The sequence below is a fragment of the Eleutherodactylus coqui genome, chromosome 6, assembly GCF_035609145.1.
Source record: "Eleutherodactylus coqui strain aEleCoq1 chromosome 6, aEleCoq1.hap1, whole genome shotgun sequence".
Classification (NCBI taxonomy): Eukaryota; Metazoa; Chordata; class Amphibia; order Anura; family Eleutherodactylidae; genus Eleutherodactylus; species Eleutherodactylus coqui.
This window is the reverse complement of record NC_089842.1, coordinates 44,113,144-44,139,242: the sequence shown is the minus strand read 5'-3', so window position 1 is coordinate 44,139,242 and position 26,099 is coordinate 44,113,144. Positions and strand designations below refer to the sequence as shown.

Here is a 26,099-nt window from a genome sequence, read left to right as displayed (position 1 = left end):
ATGTGGAAAAAAGAGCGCAAGCAGGTGATTACATCAGAACGTTTCCCAACCCCCTGGAAAAACCCTTCTATACTCTTCCATCGATCTCTATCAACAAAGGTTAATGCCCAGACGACATTCTCTTGTGCTTTTGTGGTGGAAGGAGCTTAGAACCGCCTTCAGAACGGCATACTGGTCTCTGGGCTTGGGACAGCAATGCATCTGCCCATAGTGAATACCCCAGCTACTGCAATGGACAATGATGTGTACTTCTCTAAAAAAAAATCTGTTCTGCACTGTTTTTCCCCCACATTCCTGCTTTCTTTTATTCCTTTTCTTATGTGGTCTCCTAGCAACCTGTGAGCTATCCATGTTAAAATCTGTGCCCTTCCACAATGCAATTGCAAATGCACTGCGATTCATACGATCTCATAGAGATCAATGGAGCCTGTCGAGGCGGAATCTGCGCAAAAATTGTAGTCATTCCCTCATGCCCAATCTAGGAACGCCACCAGAGCATACTCAGTGAGTAAAAGCTACACTTACACCCATAGGTCACCTACTTTTAGCCTATAAGCTTAGAGGCCTAAAAGTAGGTGACAGTCTCTTTAAGGTATCCCGATAGCCAACGATCTTGTGCTTTCACACAGGAGCGATAATCGTTCAAAGATGAAGTGCGCTGGTGATCTCCTCCGGCTGCCCATCTCCATTCAGAGTAAATACGGAGTTGTTCATAGATGAACGACTGCCTTTTACAGAAGCCGATGGTCACTTAGTTTTTAGCTCACCTAAAAAGCAGGCTACTCTGGGATCCCTAACGCAGGCCAAAAAATCCTTGCTGAGATTCTTTATCCTAGCCACACGACAAGTGATTCCCAGAAAATGGAAATCAACCTCTCCACCCTCTTGGGTAATGTGGCTGGAGGAGCTAGATAATATAAGGCACCTAGAGGAGTTGTGCGCCAGAGACGAACTGAGGTACAACAAATATTTAGCAACATGGCAAACATGGACCCAACGTCACGAGACGCAAGAGGTATCTACATGGGTGGCAGATGGTACCACGCCCCCCCCCCCCCCCCGGTAATGTCGACACATGGAGGACACAACCCTTAATATTGGTGGAAGCACACCCTAATAGATGGAGGCTACACGGGTCAGTTCCCCCCCCCCCTCCACCCTATCTTCCTTCTCTCCCCCCATCCCCCTTCCCTTGCTACCCCCACCCCCCCCCCTCACCCCTACACCCAATATCCCCTTAAAACCTGTCTGTTGACAAGTTGATTGTTGAAATAGAAGAGTACCATAAGGCACACAGATATGGCTTATATCTGCACACTTGATATCGCTGTCCCCAACAAGATGGACATATGCTTTTCTTATACAAGGTTATTAGTCAGTATGCTCAGCACGGCGAGACCCAATGAAGAAACCAAGACAGCGAAGAAAGACAAGTGCCAAGGACTAGAACACAACAATAATTTAATTGTAATAAGTTTGGTTTATTTTGAAAAATGTTAATGGAAAACAAGACAAAATGAATAAAAACATATTGAACCTAAAAAGCAGGCTACTCTGAATAGTAAGCAAATTCTCTCTCAATGCCTCTCAGTGTCCATGTGTACACAGGAGGACTATTGCCCAAAATTGCAGTTTCCAGCAATTATTTGGGTAATAATCGCCCCATTTAAAAGGTACCTTAACAAAAAACCACATAAGATCTTTTGTTATCGCAAATAAAAATAACTTTCCACGCAACAAGGTCTCAAAGGTTTTTAATATAAGTAACAACATTATCCATAGCCAGCTTTCCAGACACCACCTCAGGCTGATCAAAGGAGTTAACAATTCCATGGAAGCCATCTTTCACATGAAACCATGTGACCGGGACTCCATTGTCCTCCAGACGTTTCTTGTAGAGTATTCCATCATCACGGAGAATATCAAACTCACATGTTAGTATGTAGGCCTTTGGTAGTTGCTGGAACACAGCATCATCGGAGAACAATGGAGAACATGCAAGCTCAAGAGTTTTCTTAACCTTCTCATAAACACCTTTATTAAAGGGCGCCATGATGTGCGGTTTGTAGCCTTTGACCTGAAACTCTTCAGAACTCAACCACTTGCTTAATTTCTCTCTTATTTCAAGAGAAACATGGCTGCCCTTTATCATTTCCTGTGATAAAGAGAGATCAGCACCTATATACGTCAGTGAGAAGTATACAGAATACTCTTGGGTTAATGAAGGAACCATCTTGTTTTGTTGGTATGACGGTGTATTAAAATCAGCCCCCTGCACTGCAGGATATATCATTACCTGGGCTAGAGGCTTCGGAATATCTGCTATACCCACAAGGCTTTGACAGACCCCAGCTGTGAGATTGCCCCCAGCACTGTCTCCACATATTATAACAGAAGAAGGATCGACTCCATGTTCTTTAGCCGTCTTCAGAAAGTGAACTGTAGCCTTGAGGCAGTCATCAAATGCGGCGGGACATCGGTGCTCTGGAGCCAGGCGGTACCTAAAATTACCAAAAATATGTTATTAAACCTTTGATGATTTGGGAAACAAGGGTCAATCCCTGGATAATTAGAAATCCCCTTCTGTTTTGATTACCACTTACACCCAGTTCCTCTAGTTTGGAGGCACTTTGCATAAGTTATTCAGGAAATCGATGAGCCATGGTGGAGCTAGGTTCTACAAAGGGAAGACATTTTTTTTTGCCTAATATACCATGTTACTTTTTGTAGCTGCTACTTGTAGCTGCTACCTGTCCTGGCTAATACAAGTGGGACCCCCTTTATTGCCTCAGAATACTGAGATTGTTGGAAGCAGACGGCACCTTTTATTAATTATTTTAGGCCCTATGTAAGGAAATGTGGATGGGGTTGGCCATGACAACCAATCAGGTATCAGGCTTCATTTTACCAGAAGTGTGAGTGGAAATGCAAGAGTGTCCATGGGCGTCTACTGGACTTTTTAATAACTCTCCCTATCAGGCCTTGTATATAACAACTACTGTAGACAAAAAGTTGGGCAGCTGCCCAAACCATGACGTCAGATTCCATTTCCATCAGCCATTGAAGTGGCTGTCACAATGGAATTCAAGTAAGTTACACATCGTTACAACATTATCAGGTTACTTAACCCCTTAGTAAGCAGCCTATTATGAGCCTTATTGACAGCACAATTTTTTCAGTTTGTTCATCGTTGCACTGAAGGTCATATAATAGCTTTTTTATTTTTCCACCAACATATCCATATGAGGACTATTTTTTTAGATGTTTATCTCTGATATATATTGTATAACTTTCAGACATTTTGAGCTGCGGGAGAAAAAAAAACTGTAATTTCAGCATTGTGTCTCTTTTTTGTTTATCTTTTACAACATTTACTGTACAGCATAGGTAATGTGGTAAATTATATTATCTGAGTCGATACGCTATCTAATTTAGGTTTTTGACTAGTTTTGCGCAATAGAAACATTCAAAGAAAAAACTATTTGTTTTTCTCTTACCACATTCAAAGACCCATAACTTAACTGCAACTCATTCTGCAAAGCATAAGCCCAGTGAGTTCATTTTAGGCCTGTTTAACACAGGCGACACAATATCGCCGCGAGAAAATCGCAGCTGTATCGCATCGGTGGTCCGATTTTGTGGCACTGCAAAGTCGCAAGTGGTGCTACAAAGGCGAGTGACTTTCTAGCACCACATGCAAAGATTTTCGGGGGAAGGGGGGGATTGAAATGCAAGCCCTGCCCCAAAAATAAGGTTGCAGTAAGAAAACAAAAAAAAATAATACCTCACCTAAGAGGTGCTGTCATCTCCGGTACGTCTTTGCACTGGCTCTGATTGGCTGAGCCACAGTGCTCGTGAACCAATCATAGCCATTCAATAAATGAGGACATATGTCTTTGTTCAGCCTAATATACTATGTTACTATGCCTATTGGTACACCGACAGATCTCTTATTAGACTCTGCCAATGGCATGGCCTAACAGGATTCAGTTCATGGCCGACTCAGAAACTTTTGTTAGGCCTCCAGATGCCATGGCAACCCACTGGAACCTTATGACTACATCGCAGGGGACTGATGTGTTACAGAGAGAGCCCCTTCCCTCTGAAACCACTTAGATACCATGGTCGCTATTGACCATAGCATCTGAGGAGTTACATGACCAGGACCAGAGAAACCTCCTCCTATCATGAAAATCCTGTGCCAGGCTTAAGCTGCGGCACCATAAAAAGGTTCATAGACAGGTTTTAAACCTATTGGTGACTGCAATAAATAGACATATTGGTGCCTACTAACAGGTTAAAACAAAAGTGAATGTTAGAGGAAATATGTCACCTTACCCAACAGAAACGACCACGGCTCCAGAATTCTTTGTTAAGTGTCCGCAGAGACTGTCATAAAGGTCTAAAACCAAATAAACAAGACATTAGTTCCTGGGATGAATGTCTTCCAGTGTCAAAAAATGCTCCTATATTAGGACATGTATAAGAAAAATTACCTATGACATTTAGGGCTCATTCACACGAGCGCAGTGGGCACGCATTAGAGACGTCCACCAAAAGCAGTTCTATAAGAACCAATGGTTTCCTAGAGAAGCGTTCACATGAAAGAATTTGAGACGCGCTAAATTCTCGTACTTAACAAAGATAGGACATGTGACTGCAAGATAACATCTAAGCTCTGTGGGGCGCGCAAAGATAGGACCTGACCTATCTTTGGTGTGTGTTTCCAAAGACTACTATACTGCGCTAAAACAGCACTCGTCTGAACGGGGCCTTACATATAGAGATTGTCACTGGATGTTACTAAAATGAGTTAGGATGGTTTTACATGCTATTGTCAGTTTTTTTGCTTTTACCATAGGGGTTTTTTTTTGTTGCATTATTTTTTCTGAGTCAAAAAATATTGTGTCAAGATGTAGGTTTAGGTCAACAGAGTACTATAAAATTCACTGCAAACAGCACATTGTTTGCAATGGTGCTTGTTCTCACTTTATGTGGTGCAACAGGCCAGGTGACGATGGCGTCGCTGCTCCCCTATGGTAAAATGTGGTAAATGGTGTTATACCATGACAGTTCTCTCTATGTTTCTACCCGCGGAGTCGGGTAGGGTAAGTTGGTGATTTGTCATGATGCGAGCCCATATACAGATAGAAGCCTGTTCCAGCCAAAATAATAATAAAAAGGAAAAAAACTGAAGAAAAATATCCTTTCCCCTTGAGTGTAGTGTGGTACCTCACAGTGCTGGTTTTACATTGATGGGAAGGGACTCCAAGAGTCAGGGTTAATGGTGAAAAAAAGGAAAGCAGTTTATTCTTGGGAGAATTCTACATTACTTTGCCTTTCTGCTTAGTTCTATGGCCTTTGCTCTTTCCTGGGATATCAATCCTTAGTTTCTATCTTCTATTTGTTGCATAAATCTTTCTTCTACCTTCATTCTGTTCTCTTAATACAATTTTTGCTTTTGGGTACTCATACTTTTACCTCCTTCCCACCGCACTGGCTTCTCAGATGTTTATTTCTCTTCTCCTTCTGGCTAGACTCTTCAGACTCTATTATAGTTGGGGGCCTTGTTACAGGTTTTGCATTAGGGCCCAAAAGCTTCAAATTACGCTTCTGTGTTAAAGGGTTAAGAGAAGTTGGTGGGCCCCAAGATAAACTTTTGCATGAGCCTTTCACCACACCCCTGATTCCACCTATCAGACATTTATGATATCCTATGTTTGGCATTCAGAATACCCCTTTACACCGGTATGGTATGGTATAGACAGTCCAACATGTATATAATTTCTATGGATAGAGGTAAATGAATGGGCCTCAGAGAACCCTGATGGTAGTAAGGAAACAAAGGATCAGACAGATTACAATCCAACCTGTCCAATCATGCTTCCCATAGGCAAAAAAATTCTGCAGTTTTATCAAGATTCACCAGTAACAATCTAGCAATTGGTCAATGACCAGGAATAGGACATTCAACATATAGAGCAAAAGAGTTCCTAACATATATATTAAACTTAACTATAGAGCCAGATTGGCCAGAGATATACAGCAAAAACAGTATATGTGTCACATCTGACCAGGATGTACCAAAGCTTGCCCCCCGAACAGTTCTGAGCTATGTTTACACAGCGGAACAAGAACATAACCCACCACAAGTAACACGTGAATTACAGATGGAGAGGGAAACTTTCCCTGTATGACTGAGAATAAGAGACTGTAGCTGCCTATAGTGTATGTCCTGTTCTGATAAGAATGCACCTGACCCGTCGTTCCTTGGCCACTCACTGTGCCTATCTAGGACAGAAGTAAACAACCAAGAAAGAATACGACTACCACCAATAACCACACTACTTAGCTTGAGATGAGCAGGAAAAACAGAAGACCAAGAACCAGTTCTGATTCCAACAACCATCAGATGAAGACTAAGAATAATCAACACAGGTTCATAGCCATGACAGGAATAAAAGCCCTCCCTAATTGCTAGGTAGCAGAACACTCCCATAGACAATCCCACCACTGCTAGAGAAATCTGAGAGGAAAATCCAAAACAGCACTAGCCTAAACCAAACCTCTGTGAAAGAAAACCAAAACCTGCTGCAACAATATATATACATATTCTTTTTTTTACAAAGGGGGCCAGTGGGCAACATATATCTTTTGAATCATTTAAACCTGGAAATTTATATGGGATTGTCGAAAAATCTAATATATATTAGACCCTCTTCAACATCTTCCGATATCTTGGCATTTGTTGGGGAAAATAAAGCTCGCTGTATGGATCAATCTTTTAGTTTCAGGGTTTGACTTGTTTGATTTGCAGGTCTAGTCAAAATTCACTAACAAAAATCTAACATCTGCGACCAGCTTTAGGCCTCCGTTGATATTTGCACCTACAATTTTTATAAATAGGGAAGGTGCGAATGGCTCTAGGCATTGGGCGAAACAGTCAACTTTTCGTCTTTTTGTTTGCACCACTTTTTACTAATATATGTAGTAGATGCTTACCAAGATTACCATGGGTCTCCCAAGACCAATTGTCCCTGGTAAGGCATTGTCAGCGGCACTCTAAATGCGCCCACTTTATGGGGAAGTAGTAGAGATGAGCGAACGTACTCGTCCGAGCTTGATACTCGTTCGAGTATTAGCGTGTTCGAGATGTGTTCGTTACTCGAGGCGAGCACCACGCGATGTTCGAGTTACTTTCACTTCCTTCCCTGAGACGTTAGCGCGCTTTTCTGGCCAAAAGAAAGACAGGGAAGGCATTACAACTTCCCCCTGCGACGTTCAAGCCCTATACCACCCCCCTGCAGTGAGTGGCTGGCGAGATCAGGTGTCACCCGAGTATATAAATCGGCCCCTCCCGCGGCTCGCCACAGATGCATTCTGACAGAGATCAGGGACAGTGCTGCCGGTGCCGGAGCTGCTATAGGGAGAGCGTTAAGAGTTATTTTAGGCTTCAAGAACCCCAACGGTCCTTCTTAGGGCCACATCTAACCATGTGCAGTAGTGTGGAGGCTGCTTTTTGTACTGGGTCTCTGCTGGGGGTATTTGTCCTAATTCATACGCAGCCAGCTAAGTGTTACAGCAGGCTTGCGCAAAATTCTTTCCTGCCTCTGTGTTGCCTCTTACATCACCGCTGTATTCCTGTCCACAAGTGTACTGGGTCTCTGCTGGGGGTAGTTGTCCTAATTCATACGCAGCCAGCTAAGTGTTACAGCAAGCTTGCGCAAAATTCTTTCCTGCCTCTGTGTTGCCTCTTACATCACCGCTGTATTCCTGTCCACAAGTGTACTGGGTCTCTGCTGGGGGTAGTTGTCCTAATTCATATGCAGCCAGCTAAGTGTTACAGCAGGCTTGCGCAAAATTCTTTCCTGCCTCTGTGTTGCCTCTTACATCACCGCTGTATTCCTGTCCACAAGTGTACTGGGTCTCTGCTGGGGGTAGTTGTCCTAATTCATACGCAGCCAGCTAAGTGTTACAGCAGGCTTGCGCAAAATTCTTTCCTGCCTCTGTGTTGCCTCTTACATCACCGCTGTATTCCTGTCCACAAGTGTACTGGGTCTCTGCTGGGGGTAGTTGTCCTAATTCATACGCAGCCAGCTAAGTGTTACAGCAGGCTTGCGCAAAATTCTTTCCTGCCTCTGTGTTGCCTCTTACATCACCGCTGTATTCCTGTCCACAGTGAAACAGTCTGCAGTAATTTTACATTGTCCAGGGCCAGTAGTGGTGAGGCAGGGACAGAAGACATATTTAGTGTATATAGGCAGTGGGCCTTTCCAAAAACATTTGGGAAAAAAAATCTATTTGGGCTGCCTGTGCCTGTCCTCTGTGTACTGGGTCTCTGCTGGGGGTAGTTGTCCTAATTCATATGCAGCCAGCTAAGTGTTACAGCAGGCTTGCGCAAAATTCTTTTCTGTCTCTGCTGTGCGTTCCGTAAGTGAAGTCAGCCTCCAACCACAGGCCAATAAGCGGCACATTTAATTACAGCATTCTGTTTCTGCACTACTGGTAATACACCATGCTGAGGGGTAGGGGTAGGCCTAGAGGACGTGGACGCGGGCGAGGACGCGGAGGCCCAAGTCAGGGTGTGGGCACTGGCCGAGCTCCTGATCCAGGTGTATCGCAGCCGACTGCTGCGGGATTAGGAGAGAGGCACGTTTCTGGCATCCCCACATTCATCTCACAATTAATGGGTCCACGCGGTAGACCTTTATTAGAAAATGAGCAGTGTGAGCAGGTCCTGTCGTGGATGGCAGAAAGTGCATCCAGCAATCTATCGACCACCCAGAGTTCTGCGCCATCCACTGCTGCAACTCTGAATCCTCTGGCTGCTGCTCCTCCTTCCTCCCAGCCTCCTCACTCCATTACAATGACAAATTCTGAGGAGCAGGTAGGCTCCCAGGAACTGTTCCCGGGCCCCTGCCCAGAATGGCCAGCAATGGTTCCTCTCCCACCGGAGGAGTTTGTCGCGACCGATGCCCAACCTTTGGAAAGTTCCCGGGGTCTGGGGGATGAGGCTGGGGACTTCCGGCAACTGTCTCAAGGGCTTTCAGTGGGTGAGGAGGACGATGACGATGAGACACAGTTGTCTATCACTCAGGTAGTAGTAATTTGAGTAAGTCCGAGGGAGGAGCGCACAGAGGATTCGGAGGAAGAGCAGCAGGATGATGAGGTGACTGACCCCACCTGGTTTGCTACGCCTACTGAGGACAGGTCTTCAGAGGGGGAGGCAAGTGCAGCAGCAGGGCAGGTTGGAAGAGGCAGTGTGGTGGCCAGGGGTAGAGGCAGGGCCAGACCGAATAATCCACCAAGAGTGCAGACGACCGACGAACAGTGGTGTGCAACCTTTGTCGCGCCAAGATCAGCTGGGGAGCCACCACCACCAGCCTCACCACCACCAGCATGCGCAGACATATGATGGCCAAGCACCCCACAAGGTGGGACGAAGGCCGTTCACCACCTCCGGTTTGCACCGCTGCCTCTCCCCCTGTGCCCCAACCTGCCACTGAGATCCAACCCCCCTCTCAGGACACAGGCACTACCGTCTCCTGGCCTGCACCCACACCCTCACCTCCGCTGTGCTCGGCCCCATCCACCAATGTCTCTCAGCGCACCGTCCAGCCGTCGCTAGCGCAAGTACGCCGCCACGCACCCGCACGCTCAAGCGTTAAACGTGCACATAGCCAAATTTATCAGCCTGGAGATGCTGCCGTATAGGGTTGTGCAAACGGAGGCTTTCAAAGGTATGATGGCGGCGGCGGCCCCGCGCTACTCAGTTCCCAGTCGCCACTACTTTTCCCGATGTGCCGTCCCAGCCCTGCATGACCACGTCTCCCGCAACATTGTACGCGCCCTCACCAACGCGGTTACTGCCAAGGTCCACTTAACAATGGACACGTGGACAAGCACAGGCGGGCAGGGCCACTATATCTCCCTGACGGCACATTGGGTGAATTTAGTGGAGGCTGGGACAGAGTCAGAGCCTGGGACCGCTCACGTCCTGCCCACCCCCAGAATTGCGGGCCCCAGCTCGGTGATGGTATCTGCGGCGGTGTATGCTTCCTCCACTAAACCACCCTCCTCCTCCTCCTCCTCCTCCTACGCAACCTCTGTCTCGCAATCAAGATGTGTCAGCAGCAGCACGTCGCCAGCAGTCGGTGTCGCGCGGCGTGGCAGCACAGCGGTGGGCAAGCGTCAGCAGGCCGTGCTGAAACTACTCAGCTTAGGAGAGAAGAGGCACACGGCCCACAAACTCCTGCAGGGTCTGACAGAGCGGACCGACCGCTGGCTTGCGCCGCTGAGCCTCCAACCGGGCATGGTCGTGTGTGACAACGGCCGTAACCTGGTGGCGGCTCTGCAGCTCGGCAGCCTCACGCACGTGCCATGCCTGGCCCACGTCTTTAATTTGGTGGTTCAGCGCTTTCTGAAAAGCTACCCACGCTTGTCAGACCTGCTCGGAAAGGTGCGCCGGCTCTGCGCACATTTCCGCAAGTCCTACACGGACGCTGCCACCCTGCGCACCCTGCAACATCGGTTTGATCTGCCAGTGCACCAACTGCTGTGCGACGTGCCCACACGGTGGAACTCTACGCTCCACATGTTGGCCAGGCTCTATGAGCAGCGTAGAGCTATAGTGGAATACCAACTCCAACATGGGCGGCGCAGTGGGAGTCAGCCTCCTCAATTCTTTATAGAAGAGTGGGCCTGGTTGGCAGACATCTGCCAGGTCCTTGGAAACTTTGAGGAGTCTACCCAGATGGTGAGCGGCGATGCTGCAATCATTAGCGTCACCATTCCTCTGCTATGCCTCTTGAGAAGTTCCCTGCAAAGCATAAAGGCAGATGCTTTGCGCTTGGAAACAGAGCCGGGGGAAGACAGTATGTCGCTGGATACTCAGAGCACCCTCCTGTCTATATCTCAGCGCGTTGAGGAGGAGGAGGAGCATGAGGAGGATGAGGAGGAGGGGGAAGAGACAGCTTGGCCCAATGCTGTGGGTACCCATGCTGCTTGCCTGTCATCCTTTCAGCGTGTATGGCCTGAGGAGGAGGAGGAGGATCCTGAAAGTAATCTTCCTAGTGCAGACAGCCATGTGTTGCGTACAGGTACCCTGGCACACATGGCTGACTTCATGTTAGGATGCCTTTCTCGTGGCCCTTGCGTTACACGCATTCTGGCCACTACGGATTACTGGGTGTACACACTGCTCGACCCACGGTATAAGGAGAACCTTTCCACTCTCATACCCGAAGAGGAAAGGGGTTCGAGAGTGATGCTATACCACAGGACCCTGGCGGACAAGCTGATGGTAAAATTCCCATCCGACAGCGCTAGTGGCCGAAGGGCCGAGTTCCGAGGGCCAGGTAGCAGGGGAGGCGCAGAGATCAGGCAGCATGTACAGCACAGGCAGGGGAACACTCTCTAAGGCCTTTGACAGCTTTCTGGCTCCCCAGCAAGACTGTGTCACCGCTCCCCAGTCAAGGCTGAGTCGGCGGGAGCACTGTAAAAGGATGGTGAGGGAGTACGTAGCCGATCGCATGACCGTCCTTCGTGACGCCTCTGCCCCCTACAACTACTGGGTGTCGAAGCTGGACACGTGGCCTGAACTCGCGCTGTATGCCCTGGAGGTGCTTGCTTGTCCTGCGGCTAGCGTCTTGTCAGAGAGGGTGTTTAATGCGGCTGGGGGAATCATCACAGATAAGCGTACCTGCCTGTCAACCGACAGTGCCGACAGGCTAACACTCATCAAGATGAACAAAGCCTGGATTTCCCCAGACTTCTCTTCTCCACCAGCGGACAGCAGCGATACCTAAACAATACGTAGGCTGCACCCGCGGATGGAAGCATTGTTCTCTATCACCATCAAAAACGTGGACATTTTAGCTATATCAATCTGTGTATAATATTCATCCTCCTCCTCCTGCTCCTCCTCCTGAAACCTCATATAATCACGCCGAACGGGCAATTTTTCTTAGGCCCACAAGGCTCAGTCATATAATTTTTCTAAACAATTTTTATACGTTTCAATGCTCATTAAAGCGTTGAAACTTTCACCTGAACCAATTTTTATTTTAACTGGGCTGCCTCCAGGCCTAGTTACAAATTAAGCCACATTAACCAAAGCGATTAATGGGTTTCACCTGCCCTCTTGGTTGGGCATGGGCAATTTTTCTGACGTACATTAGTACTGTTGGTACACCAGTTTTTTGGGGCCCTTGCCTACAGTGTAATCCAATTAATTGTTTGCCCACCTGCATTACAGCTGACGTTACATCAGCTGTGTTGGGCACTGCAATGGGATATATTTATGTACCGTCGGTGGGTTCCAGAGAGCCACCCATGCTATGGGTCCACAGGGAGTTGTAACTGCATGTGTCTACTTCTAAAGAACCCCAGTCTGACGGGGGCATGCAGTGTGGGCCGAAGCCCATCTGCATTAAACATGACATTACCTCAGCTGTGATGGGCAATGCAATGGGATATATTTATGTACCGCCGGTGGCTTCCTGGCACCCACCCATGCTGTGGGTCCACAGGGAGTTGTACCTGCCTGTGTCTATGAATTAAAAACCCCGGTCAGGTTGGGGCATGCAGTGTGGGCCGAAGCCCACCTGCATTTAATCTGACGTTAGCTCTGCTGTCCAGGGCACTGCAATGGGATACATTTATGTACAGCCGGTGGGTTCCAGGGAGCCACCCATGCTGTGGGTGCACACGGAATTCCCATTGCGGAGTTGTACCTGCCTGTGACTATTTATAAAAAAAACGCGGTCTGACTGGGGCATGCAGACACCTTGACAGAATGAATAGTGTGTGGCACATAGGTTCCCCATTGCTATGCCCACGTGTGCAGCTCCTGATGGCGGTGGCACAGGATTATATTTCTCATTGCTTCTGTACAGCATTGTGGGCTATCGCCCCGCCCCTTTTAAAGAGGGTCGCTGCCTAGCCTTGCCAACCCTCTGCAGTGTGTGCCTGCGGTTCCTCCTCATGGCAGACGCACTTATAAATAGACATGAGGGTGGTGTGGCATGAGTGCAGCTGAAGGCTGCGCAGGGACACTTTGGTGTGCGCTGTGGACACTGCGTCGTGCGGGGGGGGGGGGGGGGGTTGGGCAGCATGTAACCCAGGAGAAGTGGCAGCGGAGTGTCATGCAGGCAGTGATTGTGCTTTGTTGGAGGTAGTGTGGTGCTTAGCTAAGGTATGCATTGCTAATGAGGACTTTTCAGAAGTAAAAATTGTTGGGAGGGGGGGGCCACTCTTGCCGCTATTGTGGCTTAATAGTGGCACCTGGGAACTTGAGATGCAGCCCAACATGTAGCCCCTCGCCTGCCCTATCCGTTTCTGTGTCGTTCCCATCACTTTCTTGAATTGCCCAGATTTTCACAAATGGAAACCTTAGCGAGCATCGGCGATATACAAAAATGCTCGGGTCGCCCATTGACTTCAATGGGGTTCGTTACTCGAAACGAACCCTCGAGCATCGCGATAATTTCGTCCCGAGTAACGAGCACCCGAGCATTTTACTGCTCGCTCATCTCTAGGAAGTAGTCAACTGAGGTGCTAGCGTCCTGAAATAGGGCTTTGGACCCTTCAGCCCTCTATACTCAGTCCAAAAATATACAAAGGTGCTGCACTCAGGAACTTACTCCAGCAGGATACTTGTAAATAAAAGTTGTAACTTTTTTTTTCCTCCATATTCGACCAGAATAACTGTGGTCTTTGTCAAGCATGGTCCCTGGTATCTGCCAAAGCTTACCTGTGTCAACACCAGCCCAGGGAGGAGGAAATTTAAAAATACATTATACAAAGTCCATCTGCAGATTTTTTGCATGGTTATACAGGTTTTTTTTGGGAGGAGGGGGGGGGGGGTTTGGTGGTGGGGGGGGGAATGATCACAAATTGAAAAAGACATTTTATAAAATTGCATCATTATGTAATATTTGTCCACTGCTATATAGACCTGCCTCACACATGCCTGGTCTACAGCTTTGTTCACACTTTCTTTAACCTTGTTCGGTATATCTAGCAGGAGAGTTCCCAAAACATACACTGAACTTATCCATAGGGCCACATTCACCAAAGACATACAGCAAAAAAACGTTGTAGCCATGCAGTGTCAGTGTTGGCCATTAGGAGCCTTATGGTCGGATTCCAAAAAGAAATCTCCAGGGAGAGAAGGGTTCATTCTGCTAATTAAGGAGCAGACAGAGGTGTGGATATGACAGCAAAACAAATACTTCCGAGGTGCTAAACTGTGTCTGAGAGAGGTCCATTTGGATACTGTGGGGAAAGAGTAAGCTCCCGCTACCGGCTGAATAGCCATGAACCTGACAGGTTGACACCCTGGAAGGGTATGATGTAATGGTCTTTCACGTTATATGTTAAGGCATTAGACCTGTATTGTAAGACGGCCACGGACTTGTTTGTATTCGTGTATGCTGTGATGAGTAACAACAGTGTGATGACTGTAATATTGTTATTGATTTATCACAATAGGACCTATCAAGTTTTACTAAACTTCTGGCCTGGATGAGCTTTACTGGTGTACGACCATCCATCTGGTGGAGGAAAAATGGGGATCCAATGAGCTAACAATCCCCAAGTTGTCACAACATATACACTTTTTCAGACCGGGGTCTAATAGACAACGTATGCCTTTGTATCATTTAAACCTGACAATTTCAGTGGGATTGTCCAACAATCTTATGTGTATTGGGCCCTCTCCTATATCTCCTGATAGCCTGGTAATTGTTGGGGGAAAAACGTTCCTTGTATGCATCAGTCTTTGATCCTCAGGGTTTGACTTGCTTACCAATACTTCCCAACATATATGCTCCTCCATGAAAGAACATGACTCCTTTTCTTCCACCAACAGAAGGAGATCGGGGGTGGTAGACTCTCACTGGCACTCCATCAAATTGTAAGTCTTTCTTGAAGATCTCTGGATCGTCCTTCAGCTTAGGCTGGGATATTTTATGCATAGACTGAAACAGCGTTGTTCTGTTCATTATTCCAAGTTTCTCAAGAGTATAACCCTAAAATTTTATTGAAGAAACGAAAAAAATTGAGCTATTTCCTTAATCGGGAATTTATACTCACCTGCCTCCTTGTTGCCTTGCTGTCCACCCACAAACTGTATCTTGGTGCATTGAGCAATGAAAGGAGAGTGTGTGTGCGCATGCAATGAACTGAAGGAGGCCACTCAATGCACCAAGGGGTGCCTTAGCAGGTGGACAACAAGGGAATAATGATGGAGGTGAGTATAAGAAAAATCACACCCTTGACTCAGTGGTCCCTCTATTAGTCCATAACTTTAGTTTATAGGGCTCATAGCATCCCTTTAACTGTTCAATTGCTCAGCACCAATAACACTGCGAACTTGAACCATTTCACTGCACCACTAATATCAGGAGACATCTATTAACACATCACTATAAGTGCCCCTTGGATGTGGGGTTAAATAATACATTAGATTTCTAATTGCCCTACGGGCGAAAAAATCCTTATGCTACGGCTACAAAGAGAGAATGGCTGAAACTCAAAAGATTGCTGTGTAGTTTTATGACCTCCCCGCAAATTCAAGTCACAGATCGCAAAAAATGCAAACGTTTTCTATGAGCGCCAGTTATTACACAGGGGTCAGAACAGCGGCATCTGCTCCGACCCCGGTGTATTCTGGCAGGCGCTGCCTGGAAAACCCCTTTAAGTCCATGTTATTTTGCAGCCAGATAGCCAAGGACTTGTTTGCATTCGTGTACGTTGTGATGAGTAACAAAAGTGTGAAGACTGTATTATTGCCATTGATTTACCACAATAAAAGAATTGATATATCTGTGATATATAGAATGCATTAAAGCCACTGGGGTCTATGCCTAAAACAAACATGGAAGGGGCCCAAGTCCAAAATCTGCATCGGCCCATAGGACTCCAGTTGAGCCCCTGATATTTACGGTTTTGTAAAAAGCACAGTTGCCTACAACAGTGTTTCTGAACGCCAGTCCTCACGCCCAGAGACGTAGCTAAAAGCTCAGGGGCCTGGGTGCAAAAGTTTACCATGGGGTCCCCTTCACAACTTTCCTCTTAAGAAGCTCATCAATGCAACACTAGCATCCGGGGACATTGTGTAAAAGATTAAGGTGAAACTAAATATAGAGGGCCTAAATGCAAAATCAGTAACATTGCCCCTCGACCATCCATGTGCCATTTATAATACTGGTGCTTTCTTATATGATAAAAGGGTCTTTGGCAGAGGCGTAACTTGAAGCTCCTGGGTCCCGATGCAAAACTTGTAACAGGGCCCCCAACTATAATTTTTTACTCATAGTACTGGGTTCCCTATATGGAGAAGAGAGGCCTTATGGGCCCCATAAGGCTCCTGAGCCCAGGTGCAACCGCATCCCCTATAGTTACACCCCTGGTCTTTGGGCCCCCTAAAGCTCCAAGGCCAGGTAATGACTTCTACCTCTGCACTCCCTATTGCTACGTCCCTGCTCACACCCCCCAACAGGTTAGGTTGTCAGGATTTCCTCCGTATGGCACAGGTGATGTAATTATTGTCGGTGGAGTTATTTGTAGCAAAAGAGGAGCAAAAAAGTGGTAGAGCGAGCCCTGAGAAATGCAGGATATTCAACCTCATTGTGCAAATGACATTTGCTAAAACCCTATTTGCTATGGGGTGAGATCTAAATGCAGCCGCAAAAGTGTAGCAGAATCGTTACATGTAATCAGAACATGACCAGCCCTCTGAGATCTGTAGTATGAGGGCCAGTTCACACGGCGGCCGTATTTGCACACATAATACACAGTGACAGGAGCCATTGAGCACACTATGGTATAGTGTCACAGTATAGCCGCGCGCAGAAGGCGCTTCCATAGGAACCAATGGTTTCCTCAAAAAGCGTTCCCATGAAAGAATGTTAGACTAGCTAAATCCTCGCACCTAACAGAGAGGACATGCGACTGCAAGGTCACATCTAAGCTCTGTGGTGCTCGCAAAAGTAGAACCTGACCTATCTTTGTTGCATGCTTTCCGTAGACTTCTATGGGAGCTGGAAAGCACGCACCTCCGATCGTGCGACCGGACTAATTCAGGTAGCCGGAATTAACTCGTTCCCTTGATCTGTAGTGCAGTATAGCTGCGATCTTTGCGCACTGCGCTCGTGTGATCGAGACCTTACAGAGACTGCAGAAAGAACGAGCAGTAAGACAAATAAATACGTGACCTACAGCAAGCTGCAAGACATGGACTCACCAGGATGATTGTGCCAGTGGCAACTATATGCATTCTCCAAAGAAGTTTAGGATTTGCAATCCCTGGTGGGATATCCGCTTTCGAGGATTTATACCAAGTTACCCCCAAAAATATCAGCAAACAAAATACAAGAAAAATGGTGATTACTCCAAGCATTGTTCCAGCTTCTCCTGTCTACGAGTTCAATGAAACCTTGCACTTCCTGGATCCTCTCAGTTCATGCCGGAAAACTGAGAGGGACGCCCTGTTAAAGGAGAAGTACCACAAGATCTTATTACAATAATAACAGTAATATGGGTAGGATCACAAAAAGCAGAAAAAATCCTAATGGCCTCCAAAATTTCTTCACAGAGTAGGATTAAAAAATAACTTTTATTCACTTTGATGAAAACCAGAGGAATTTGGCAATTAGTGCCAGATAAAGATACAAAATTAATGAGAGGGAAGCCCAGATGTGGACTCATTCCCTCCAATGGATATCTCCTTAAAACAGGGATTCTTAACACCAAAAATGATGCTATACATAGGAGAGGCCCCTTCAGCAAAAAGCAGTCACCAGAAATAGAGTGACCTCAGGGGTACCATCCCAAGCAAAAATCAACTAGGGTATAACAGCAGGAGAAAATCTATTAAGTTGAATAGACCAATTTTTTAAGGCCCCCAATAAGCCAGTACCAATGCTGAGAGAGAGGAGAGAACGATGTCCTGGCTAGACCTCCCCCCGACATAGACAATGGAATAGGATGTTATCAACAAAATCTTCAAAAATGGACGAGCATTTGGCTTTGTCTCCTTCAGGAGATTTTCAATCTTTCCAGTATTCAACTGAACTCTAATCATATCAACCTCCGCAGGAAAGGCCTCTCATTTGTTCCGACAACCAAATAGGAAATTTTCAGTTGGGTTAAAGATATTTCTCTGTTTACGAGAAAACTTTGCTAGGTCAGATTCTTCCATTTTCATAACCGTAAACAATGCAAAGAGTTAGGTATGGAAATAGGGGATTCCCCACATGCACAAATGCTTGGTGAACAATGGGATGAAGAGCAAAGAGACCCTGGGGAATGACCATTTACAAACCTCAAACCCAGAAGCACTAAGGCTCCACCAGTGGGGGATTGTACTCATATAGATATCTTTGAACGCATGGTCATTTCAAAATTACTTGCCCCTTCTAAGCAGACTTGGGACTCCAACTTGTCTAAAGCAGAAACACAGGCATTACGTGAATTAGAGAAGGATGGTAACATCATAATAAAACCCTCTGATAATCATGTAGTGCTAATGAACCGTTTGGATTACATCAAGATGTGTTCTCGCATTCTGGATGACAGAGATAACTGCTGCATATTGACCCCTGACCCAACTGATGTGTTCCTTAAGGAATGGACAAACATATTGTCAGAAGCCAATGACTATGGCCTTCTAGGATGAGTTGAATACTCCTTTATGCTTCCACAGAAACCACAATTGGCCATTTTTATTTTATGCCAAAAGTGCACAAGGGTACATCACCATTACGTGGTCGACCGATTGTATCAGGAGTAGGCAATTTGACACAAAATATTAGTGTGTACATAGACCGTATCCTCAGGCCTTTTGTAGAGTTACTGCCATTATTTGCACAAAATACGATTGATGTCATCCACAGACTTGATGAACTAATGGTAGTAAAGACATTTTTTTGGCCACTCTTGATGTGGAGGCTCTCTATACAGGGGCGTAACTATAGAGGATGCAGGGGGTGCGGTTGCAACCGGGCCCAGGAGCCTTAGGGAGCCCATAAAGCCTCTCTTCTCCATATAGGGAACCCAGTACTATGAATAAAGCATTGTAGTTGGGGGCCCTGTTACAGGTTTTGCATTGGGACCCAGAAGCTTTAAGTTATGTGCAACATGGTTTAGGTATGGGTACAGATACAGATAGAGGGGGGAGGGGGCCCTGCTCACCTTTTGCATCAGGGCCTCTGAGCCTTTAGTTATGCCCCTGTCTCTATAGTTGTGTCCGCCATCAGATAAGGCTACTTACATTTGTACTGGAATGCAATCTGTTTCTGTTAACCCATTTAGGACCAAGTACTGTAAATTTACAGTCTCCTAGAGGTGTTATATGACTTCATGGGGGACATAAATAGTAAAAAACATAATTACATACATAAGCAAGAAAAAATTGCAGAAAGAACATAACCCAAAACTGACGCCAACCAAAACTGTCGCTATATGCGCCCTGTAATCCCAAACCAAAATGAGCTAGAAATGTTTAAAAAAATCATTTTTTTTAGCTTTTTACTCCCAATAAGACTGAAAAACAAAAAAAAAGTCAGTGAAAAAATATTTAAAAAATAGCCCTGTATGTCACGGGAAAAAATGCAGCAAAAATAATTTTGGTAGCTAAAGGAAAAAAAATTAGGCAGTAAAACCACCACACGGGTAAAATCCCTAAAAAGTGTCTGGTCCTTAAGGTACAAAACAGCCTGGTCCTCAAGGGGTTAAACAGAAGGCTGTACCGCCAGCTCAGGGACACCGCAATGGGGAGCTCCAATGCTAATCCATTCCTGGGCTGGTGGGAGGCCTGCTCAGTGTTTACAGAAACCAATGAACTATAGACCAATAATGTTACAATTTGATTGCAATTCATTGATGATATTTTCATCCTCTGGTCTGGCATGGTGGAATCGTTTAAAAGCTTTGTCCAACATCTTAATACCAATGATCTGGTTTTATCCTTAACATCCAAAATAAAGAGGTATGCTCTGACGTTTCTTGATCTCACCATAATGAAGGACATTGATGGCTTTATTACAACAACAATATTTCTTAAACCCACTGCAACAGCCTGTTGAGGTGGGAGAGTCATCATCCTAAAGACCCATTTACATGTAATGATTATCACTCAAATTTTGTTCAAACAACCGAAAATGAGCGATAAATGATACATGTAAAAGCGGCCATCGTGCGCTTTTTGCCTAAATGATGATTTTTAAGGTGAACTTTAAATCCATTGTTTAGTCGCAGAAAGATAAAGTATCTCTCAATAGACCGCATGAGTCGGGAGATAACATTATATTCTGCAGGCAGCTTCTAGGAGACCAATGCAGCTGTTTGCACAGCAGGGCGTGCGATTAATCATATGCTGGGCTCTGCAAACAGCTTCTGGAGGCTCATTTACATGCAAATGAAGATGATAAAGTGCTAACAGACATTAGTGTCTATTAATACTTTATGCAATAAGATTGCTAAAACTTTCAATATTTCAATCATTTCTTTGCATGTAAATGGGTAGCTAAAGGAAAAAAAATAGAGCAGTAACACCGCCACATGGGTAAAATCCCTAAAAAGTGTCTGGTCCTTAAGGTACAAAACAGCCTGGTCCTCAAGGGGTTAAACAGAAGGCTGTACCGCCAGCTCAGGGGCACCGCAATGGGGAGCCCCAATGCTAATCTATTCCTGGGCTGGTGGGAGGCCTGCTTAGTGTTTACAGAAACCAATGAACTATAGACCAATAATGTTACAATATGATTGCAAATCTTTGCATGTAAATGGGCCTTAAGTCACTGCATAAAGGTATTCCAAAGGGTCAGTTTCTAAGAATTAAAAGAAACTGCTTGGAGAATGTGAAATAATGTAATCAGATATGACTCGCAGGTTTCGAGATAGAGGCAATCCAATTAACATAACGTAGACAGTGTACCAACATGCCTGATCTCAGAGTAGAAGGGACCATTTGGTCCAGAGGGTCAGGAGTATGGAGAAAAATAAGATACACATAGTTGGAACTTTTAATCAACAGGCGAGCATTGTCCAGGATATAATACAGCAATACTGGCCAATACTGACAGCTGATTCTACCTTAAATGACAAACTTCCAAGCAGACCACTAAAAAAAATATAGAAAGGGATGAAGCTTACGAGACAACCTTGTCCATAGCCATTTGACTCCATTATCTGCCAGTGCTACTGTCACTAGAAAAAAAAAACAATACTTACTTTTTTCTCTTCAGGCAGCCTTCTTACCGCATCTTCTCCCTGCCGATCTTCTACTGGCTCCTGCAGTCCCCCCAGGTCACCCAACCTCCAGCTAGCCGATTCTTCGTCTTCCGGTGACGAAACATCCATTGCCAGCATTTTCCGTCCCACAGGGCAATGGATGTAACATTCATAGCCTATCAGGGAGTGCCGATCTATTGCCAAAACTGCGCATGCGCGCTGTCTCACTGCAATATTATATGAACACTCGCGGCAAGACAATGCACATGGGCAGTCTTGACAATAGATCATTCCTTGCTAGGCAGTAAACGTTATGTCACTAGTGATGTAGCATACATTGCCGGGCAGAAAGAAGAATGCCGTAAATGGATGTATCATAACATGTATAAAAGACTTGGGTATACTAATAGATCATAGACTGAACATGAGTCAACAATGTGATGCAGCAGCCAAAAAGGCAAACACAATTCTGGGATGTATTAAGAGAAGCATAGAGTCTAGATCACGTGAGGTCATTGTCCCCTCTACTCTTCCTTAGTCAGACCTCATCTGGAATACTGTGTCCAGTTCTGGGCAACTCACTTTAAAAAAGACATAGACAAACTGGAGCAGGTTCAGAGAAGAGTTACCAAGATGGTGAGCGGTCTGCAAATCATATCCTATGAGGAACGGTTAAAGGATCTTGGAATGTTTAGCTTGCAAAAAAGAAGGCTAAAGGGAAACTTAATAGCTGTCTACAAATATCTGAAGGGCTGTCACAGTGCAGAGGGATCAGCCCTATTCTCATTTGCGCAAGGAAAGACTAGAAGCAATAGGATGAAACTGAAAGGGAGGAGACACAGATTAGATATTAGAAAAAACTTTCTGACGGGGAGGGTGATCAATGAGTGGAACAGGTTACCAGGGGAGGTGGTGAGTTCTCCTTCAATAGAATTGGCGCCCGGTGCCTGTGCTATATGAGCGCTGTGATTTCTGGTTTTGGAGGCTCCCGACTGACTTGGACGGGGGCGTGGTTTCTCACCGCTGCTGTGAGTGGTTTGATTGGGCTGTGATGTGTAGGATGGGTGTTCAGCACAGTAGGAGGATACTGTTACCAGATTGGATAGTAGGTGATGAACCCCCAGCACTGGGGGCGGGCATTGCAGCATATAAGAGCAGGGATTCTCTGTAGGAAGTTCATTATCTATGCTGCTTGTTATCAGGTCAGTCAGAATGATCTACTGAGCTCTAGTCTATTCAGCCAGATGTCAGGGCATGAAGAATGACATATTAAGGTTTGGTGCATCCTGTCAGCTAATAGAATAGACAGCACTATTTTCTCTACCTAGCTTTAGACTGATGAAAGATTATTTATCCACAGCTTAGAAACACATTGAGTCTTATTTCATGCACTGGTCGTCCATTCGTGAGTGTTACGCACAGTCAGTATCCATTTTTTCGGCTGGCACTCAATTTGGTTTTCCACTGATGATTCAGAGTAAATCCAATATAGAACAATAAAGATTTTTTTATTTTTACTACACCATTGTTGCTGCCAATTCTTTACCCTATATTGGACTTTGTTTGGAACCGAGGGTTCATGGTTCCTGCTTTGTGGCTTTGCATTTGATCACCTCGTCCAGTTTCTGGAGGATATAAATAATTGTGTGCTGTTGGACAAGATTATAATTTTTCAGAGTAAATCCATAGACACATGGTATTCTATAGGTGAGTTATGCCCAGTCAGTACTAAGTCCAGCTAGTAATCAGATCACCCACCATAGGTAGAGTTTTTGTCATAATATTGGAACCCATTTGTGAGCATCACGCCTAGTTAGCATCCATTGGACTGGCACTCACATTGGGTCTGAACGGAGGATAAGAGAGGTTCCATAGATTCATGGTGGTACTTTGCGAGGTGGGTCATGCAATGTCAATATTCAGTCTGTCTAGCAGCTTGATTACCACCATAGGTATCCACCAAGAATCTAGAGAAATCTAGTAGAGTGGCCTTTGTCAGATACAAAATCTGGTATCTCTATGGTCATATGAGTTTTTCTTCTACTTTTTTACCTCAATTGATTTTTTCTTGGGATGGTACCCCTCAGGCAACACCACTTCTGGTGACTGCCTTTCACTGAAGGGGCCTCTCCTCTGTGTAGCATCATTTTTGGTGTTAAGAGTCCATGTTTTAAGGAGATATCCATTGGAGGGATGAGTCCTGATCTGGGTTCCCTTCTCAGCAATTTTGTATCTGTATGCAGTAATAAGAGTAAGATCATATGCAGAGGAAAAGAAGAACATGTGTAGGTTCCCTTGTTCTGATGTAAGAGGTGATGCTGCACAGCGCTCCCCTTACACATAGTAGCGGCAAGGTTACAATGAAGTGCAGCTGACAGCTGCAAGTGAAGTTCCACCCCCATGTACAAAGACTTCTGCCAGGTTAAAGAGTCTTCCCTCCAATGGCCCAATACTATGGCTGTGAAGGAAGAATAGCACTGCAATAGGGCGCACGGAAACACTGGTTCAATCCCCTGCTCTCCTGCCAGAGTGCAGTTGCAGGGAGCAGGGGTTAATAGGCACTTCATCATATTGGTGGGCACTGGGCAGTGCCAGGTTTCTGAAACCCCTTAGAGGCTATGCAGTTAGGCCCCGCCCCCTCCACTTCCATGAGCGGGATAGGGATAGCCCTTTCCTTAGCGCTAAGCGTGGGAGATTTTCATGGCGCTTGATATAAATAAAGGAGCTGCGTCACGGAAGCTCAGTGCAGACCAGTGGTGCAGGACCAAAGCAGTTCAGCAGAGAGAGGTCCAGCAGCATCTGCAGCATCTTGGTGGCAGTCATATAAGTAGGGCTATTGCAGGCTGCATCCCTATGCTGGGGAGTTTCCCACCTAAAGAGACAATGGCCACCACGGGCCGCTGATGTCCTCGGGGGCCAAAACATGGGACACCAACAAAACCCCTGAGATGAAGTGCCCCACAGCACACGAGAGCAGAGGAAAACTCCCTCCTTGCATTGCTGAATACCATGGCGGCAGTGCAGAAGATTTTCCATGGAAGTTGATGTAAACAGAGGCGAGAGCAAGTGGCAACCGAGGTTCCGGTATTCTGTAAGATTAAATCCTTGGCCAGGGTGGTGGTAAATTGACTCACGGGTGCTATTAGCATGTGAGGTTTAATTATGGTGCTATAGATTAGATACACAAGGCCTTGCAAGAGTTAATGGGTTATGTGATGTAAGCATCATGCAGAAAGGGTTAATGACTACAGTGTGATGTGATGTGCAGTGGTTTCTCTGATGAGGAATATACCTCATGTAATGTAATAGAGTGAAATGTTCGCTCTTTGTAAGTAGAAAAAAATCAAGCCCCTAGAAGGAGTTGTTGTGTTGCTGCAAAACTCGGCATGCAGTTACATCTCAGGCAGAGGCTCCTTGTGTGTAGTGACTTCTTTTTCAGCTTGTGTGGAGCATGTTGACCATTGGACGCCTCTATGACGCAATCAAAGAGATTTTGCCCAGTTGCCGGAGTTTGAGAGGGAACTCATTAATGGAAGATGGATAGTCGTATCGACGAATTGTCCTCCAGACTGTTGGACTGTTAGATGGGTGGTGTTAGAACCAGGGGATGCATGAGGGCACACAGCGACCGGGCTCAGCAGACCACCAGTAGAGAGGATCATCTGATCATCCGACAAGCACGAGCAGCTCCAACTGTTTCATTGTTTGCCATACAGAGACAGGTAGCGCTATCGTTACAGGCCCCTGTGTCTGCCAGAACCACTTCCAGGCACTTGGCTGAATGTCATTTGGTCTCACGGCGCCCATTAGGAGTACTGCCTTGGACACCAATAAACAAACAAGGCTGCCATAGGGCAACCAAAAGCCTGTTGGTTACGATTCCCAACAAAGTAAAACATAAGCTTTATTATTTGAGTGAATCAAAACACCTATGAGGATATTAATATTACAAGACTCTTGCAGCTCCTATAGACTAAAGTACTCATGGATCATAGATCAGGCCATAGTGGTATGGAAATTGGGAAGTCACCAAGCTGACTCCTATCATGATAAAATATGGAGGAATCGAACGCCAGCCACAATCTCGCACATGTACATACAGAGCAGCAGTAAAGTCCTGAGCCGAAATTTAACCACTAGCCCCCCCATCATCCCCCCCGACATGTTTCGCCTAACTAGGCGTCATCAGGAAAAAGAATGGGGCTATAATGAAAACAATACTGCAATAAAAGGCCTTAACAAGGCCTGACAAATAGCCAGTACAAACAATCCAATTTCCAATGGGATCATATACATAGTTTCAGCCATTAAGGAGACTTTATCTGTGTTTGCCATTCATAATGGACAGCACAGTCCACCAATTGTAATCAATTCCTCATGCCCAATCCAGGAGCGCCACCGGAGCATGCTCAGTGAGCAAAAGCTAAACTTACACCTATGGATCACCTACTTTTAGCCTATAAGCTTAGAGGGCTAAAAGTAGGTGACAGTCTCTTTAAGGTATCTCGATAGCCAATGATCTTGTGTAGGAGCGATAATCGTTCAGAGATGAAGTGCGCTGGTGATCTCCTCCAACTGCCCACCTCCATTCAGAGTAAATATGGAGTTGTTCATAGATGAATGACTGCCTTTTATAGAAGCCAAGGGTCACTTAGTTTTTAGCTCCCCTAAAAACCAAGCGACTCCGACAAGTGAGCGAATTCTCTCTCAGTGCCTCTCAGTGGCCATGTGTACACAGGAAGACTGTTGCCCAAAATTGCCGTTTACAGCAATTTGGGTAATAATCGCCCCATTTAAAAGTTACCTTAACAAAAAGGACACATAAGATCTTTTGTTGTCTCAAATACAAATAAATTTCCACCCTA

General features: G+C 45.7%; 1 protein-coding gene across 1 annotated transcript; it reads right to left on the bottom strand.

Annotated features, from left to right (window-relative positions):
• Positions 1-1,460: 1,460 nt before the first annotated feature.
• On the bottom strand, positions 1,461-17,459 carry LOC136632092 (arylacetamide deacetylase-like 4). Its single transcript, XM_066606713.1, has 4 exons — positions 17,249-17,459; positions 14,810-15,032; positions 4,339-4,402; positions 1,461-2,501 (listed from the first exon to the last, which is right to left on the bottom strand). Exons 1-4 carry the CDS (start codon positions 17,402-17,404, stop codon positions 1,745-1,747), a joined length of 1,200 nt encoding a protein of 399 aa, XP_066462810.1. The 5' UTR covers positions 17,405-17,459; the 3' UTR covers positions 1,461-1,744.
• Between the last annotated feature and the right edge of the window lie 8,640 nt (positions 17,460-26,099).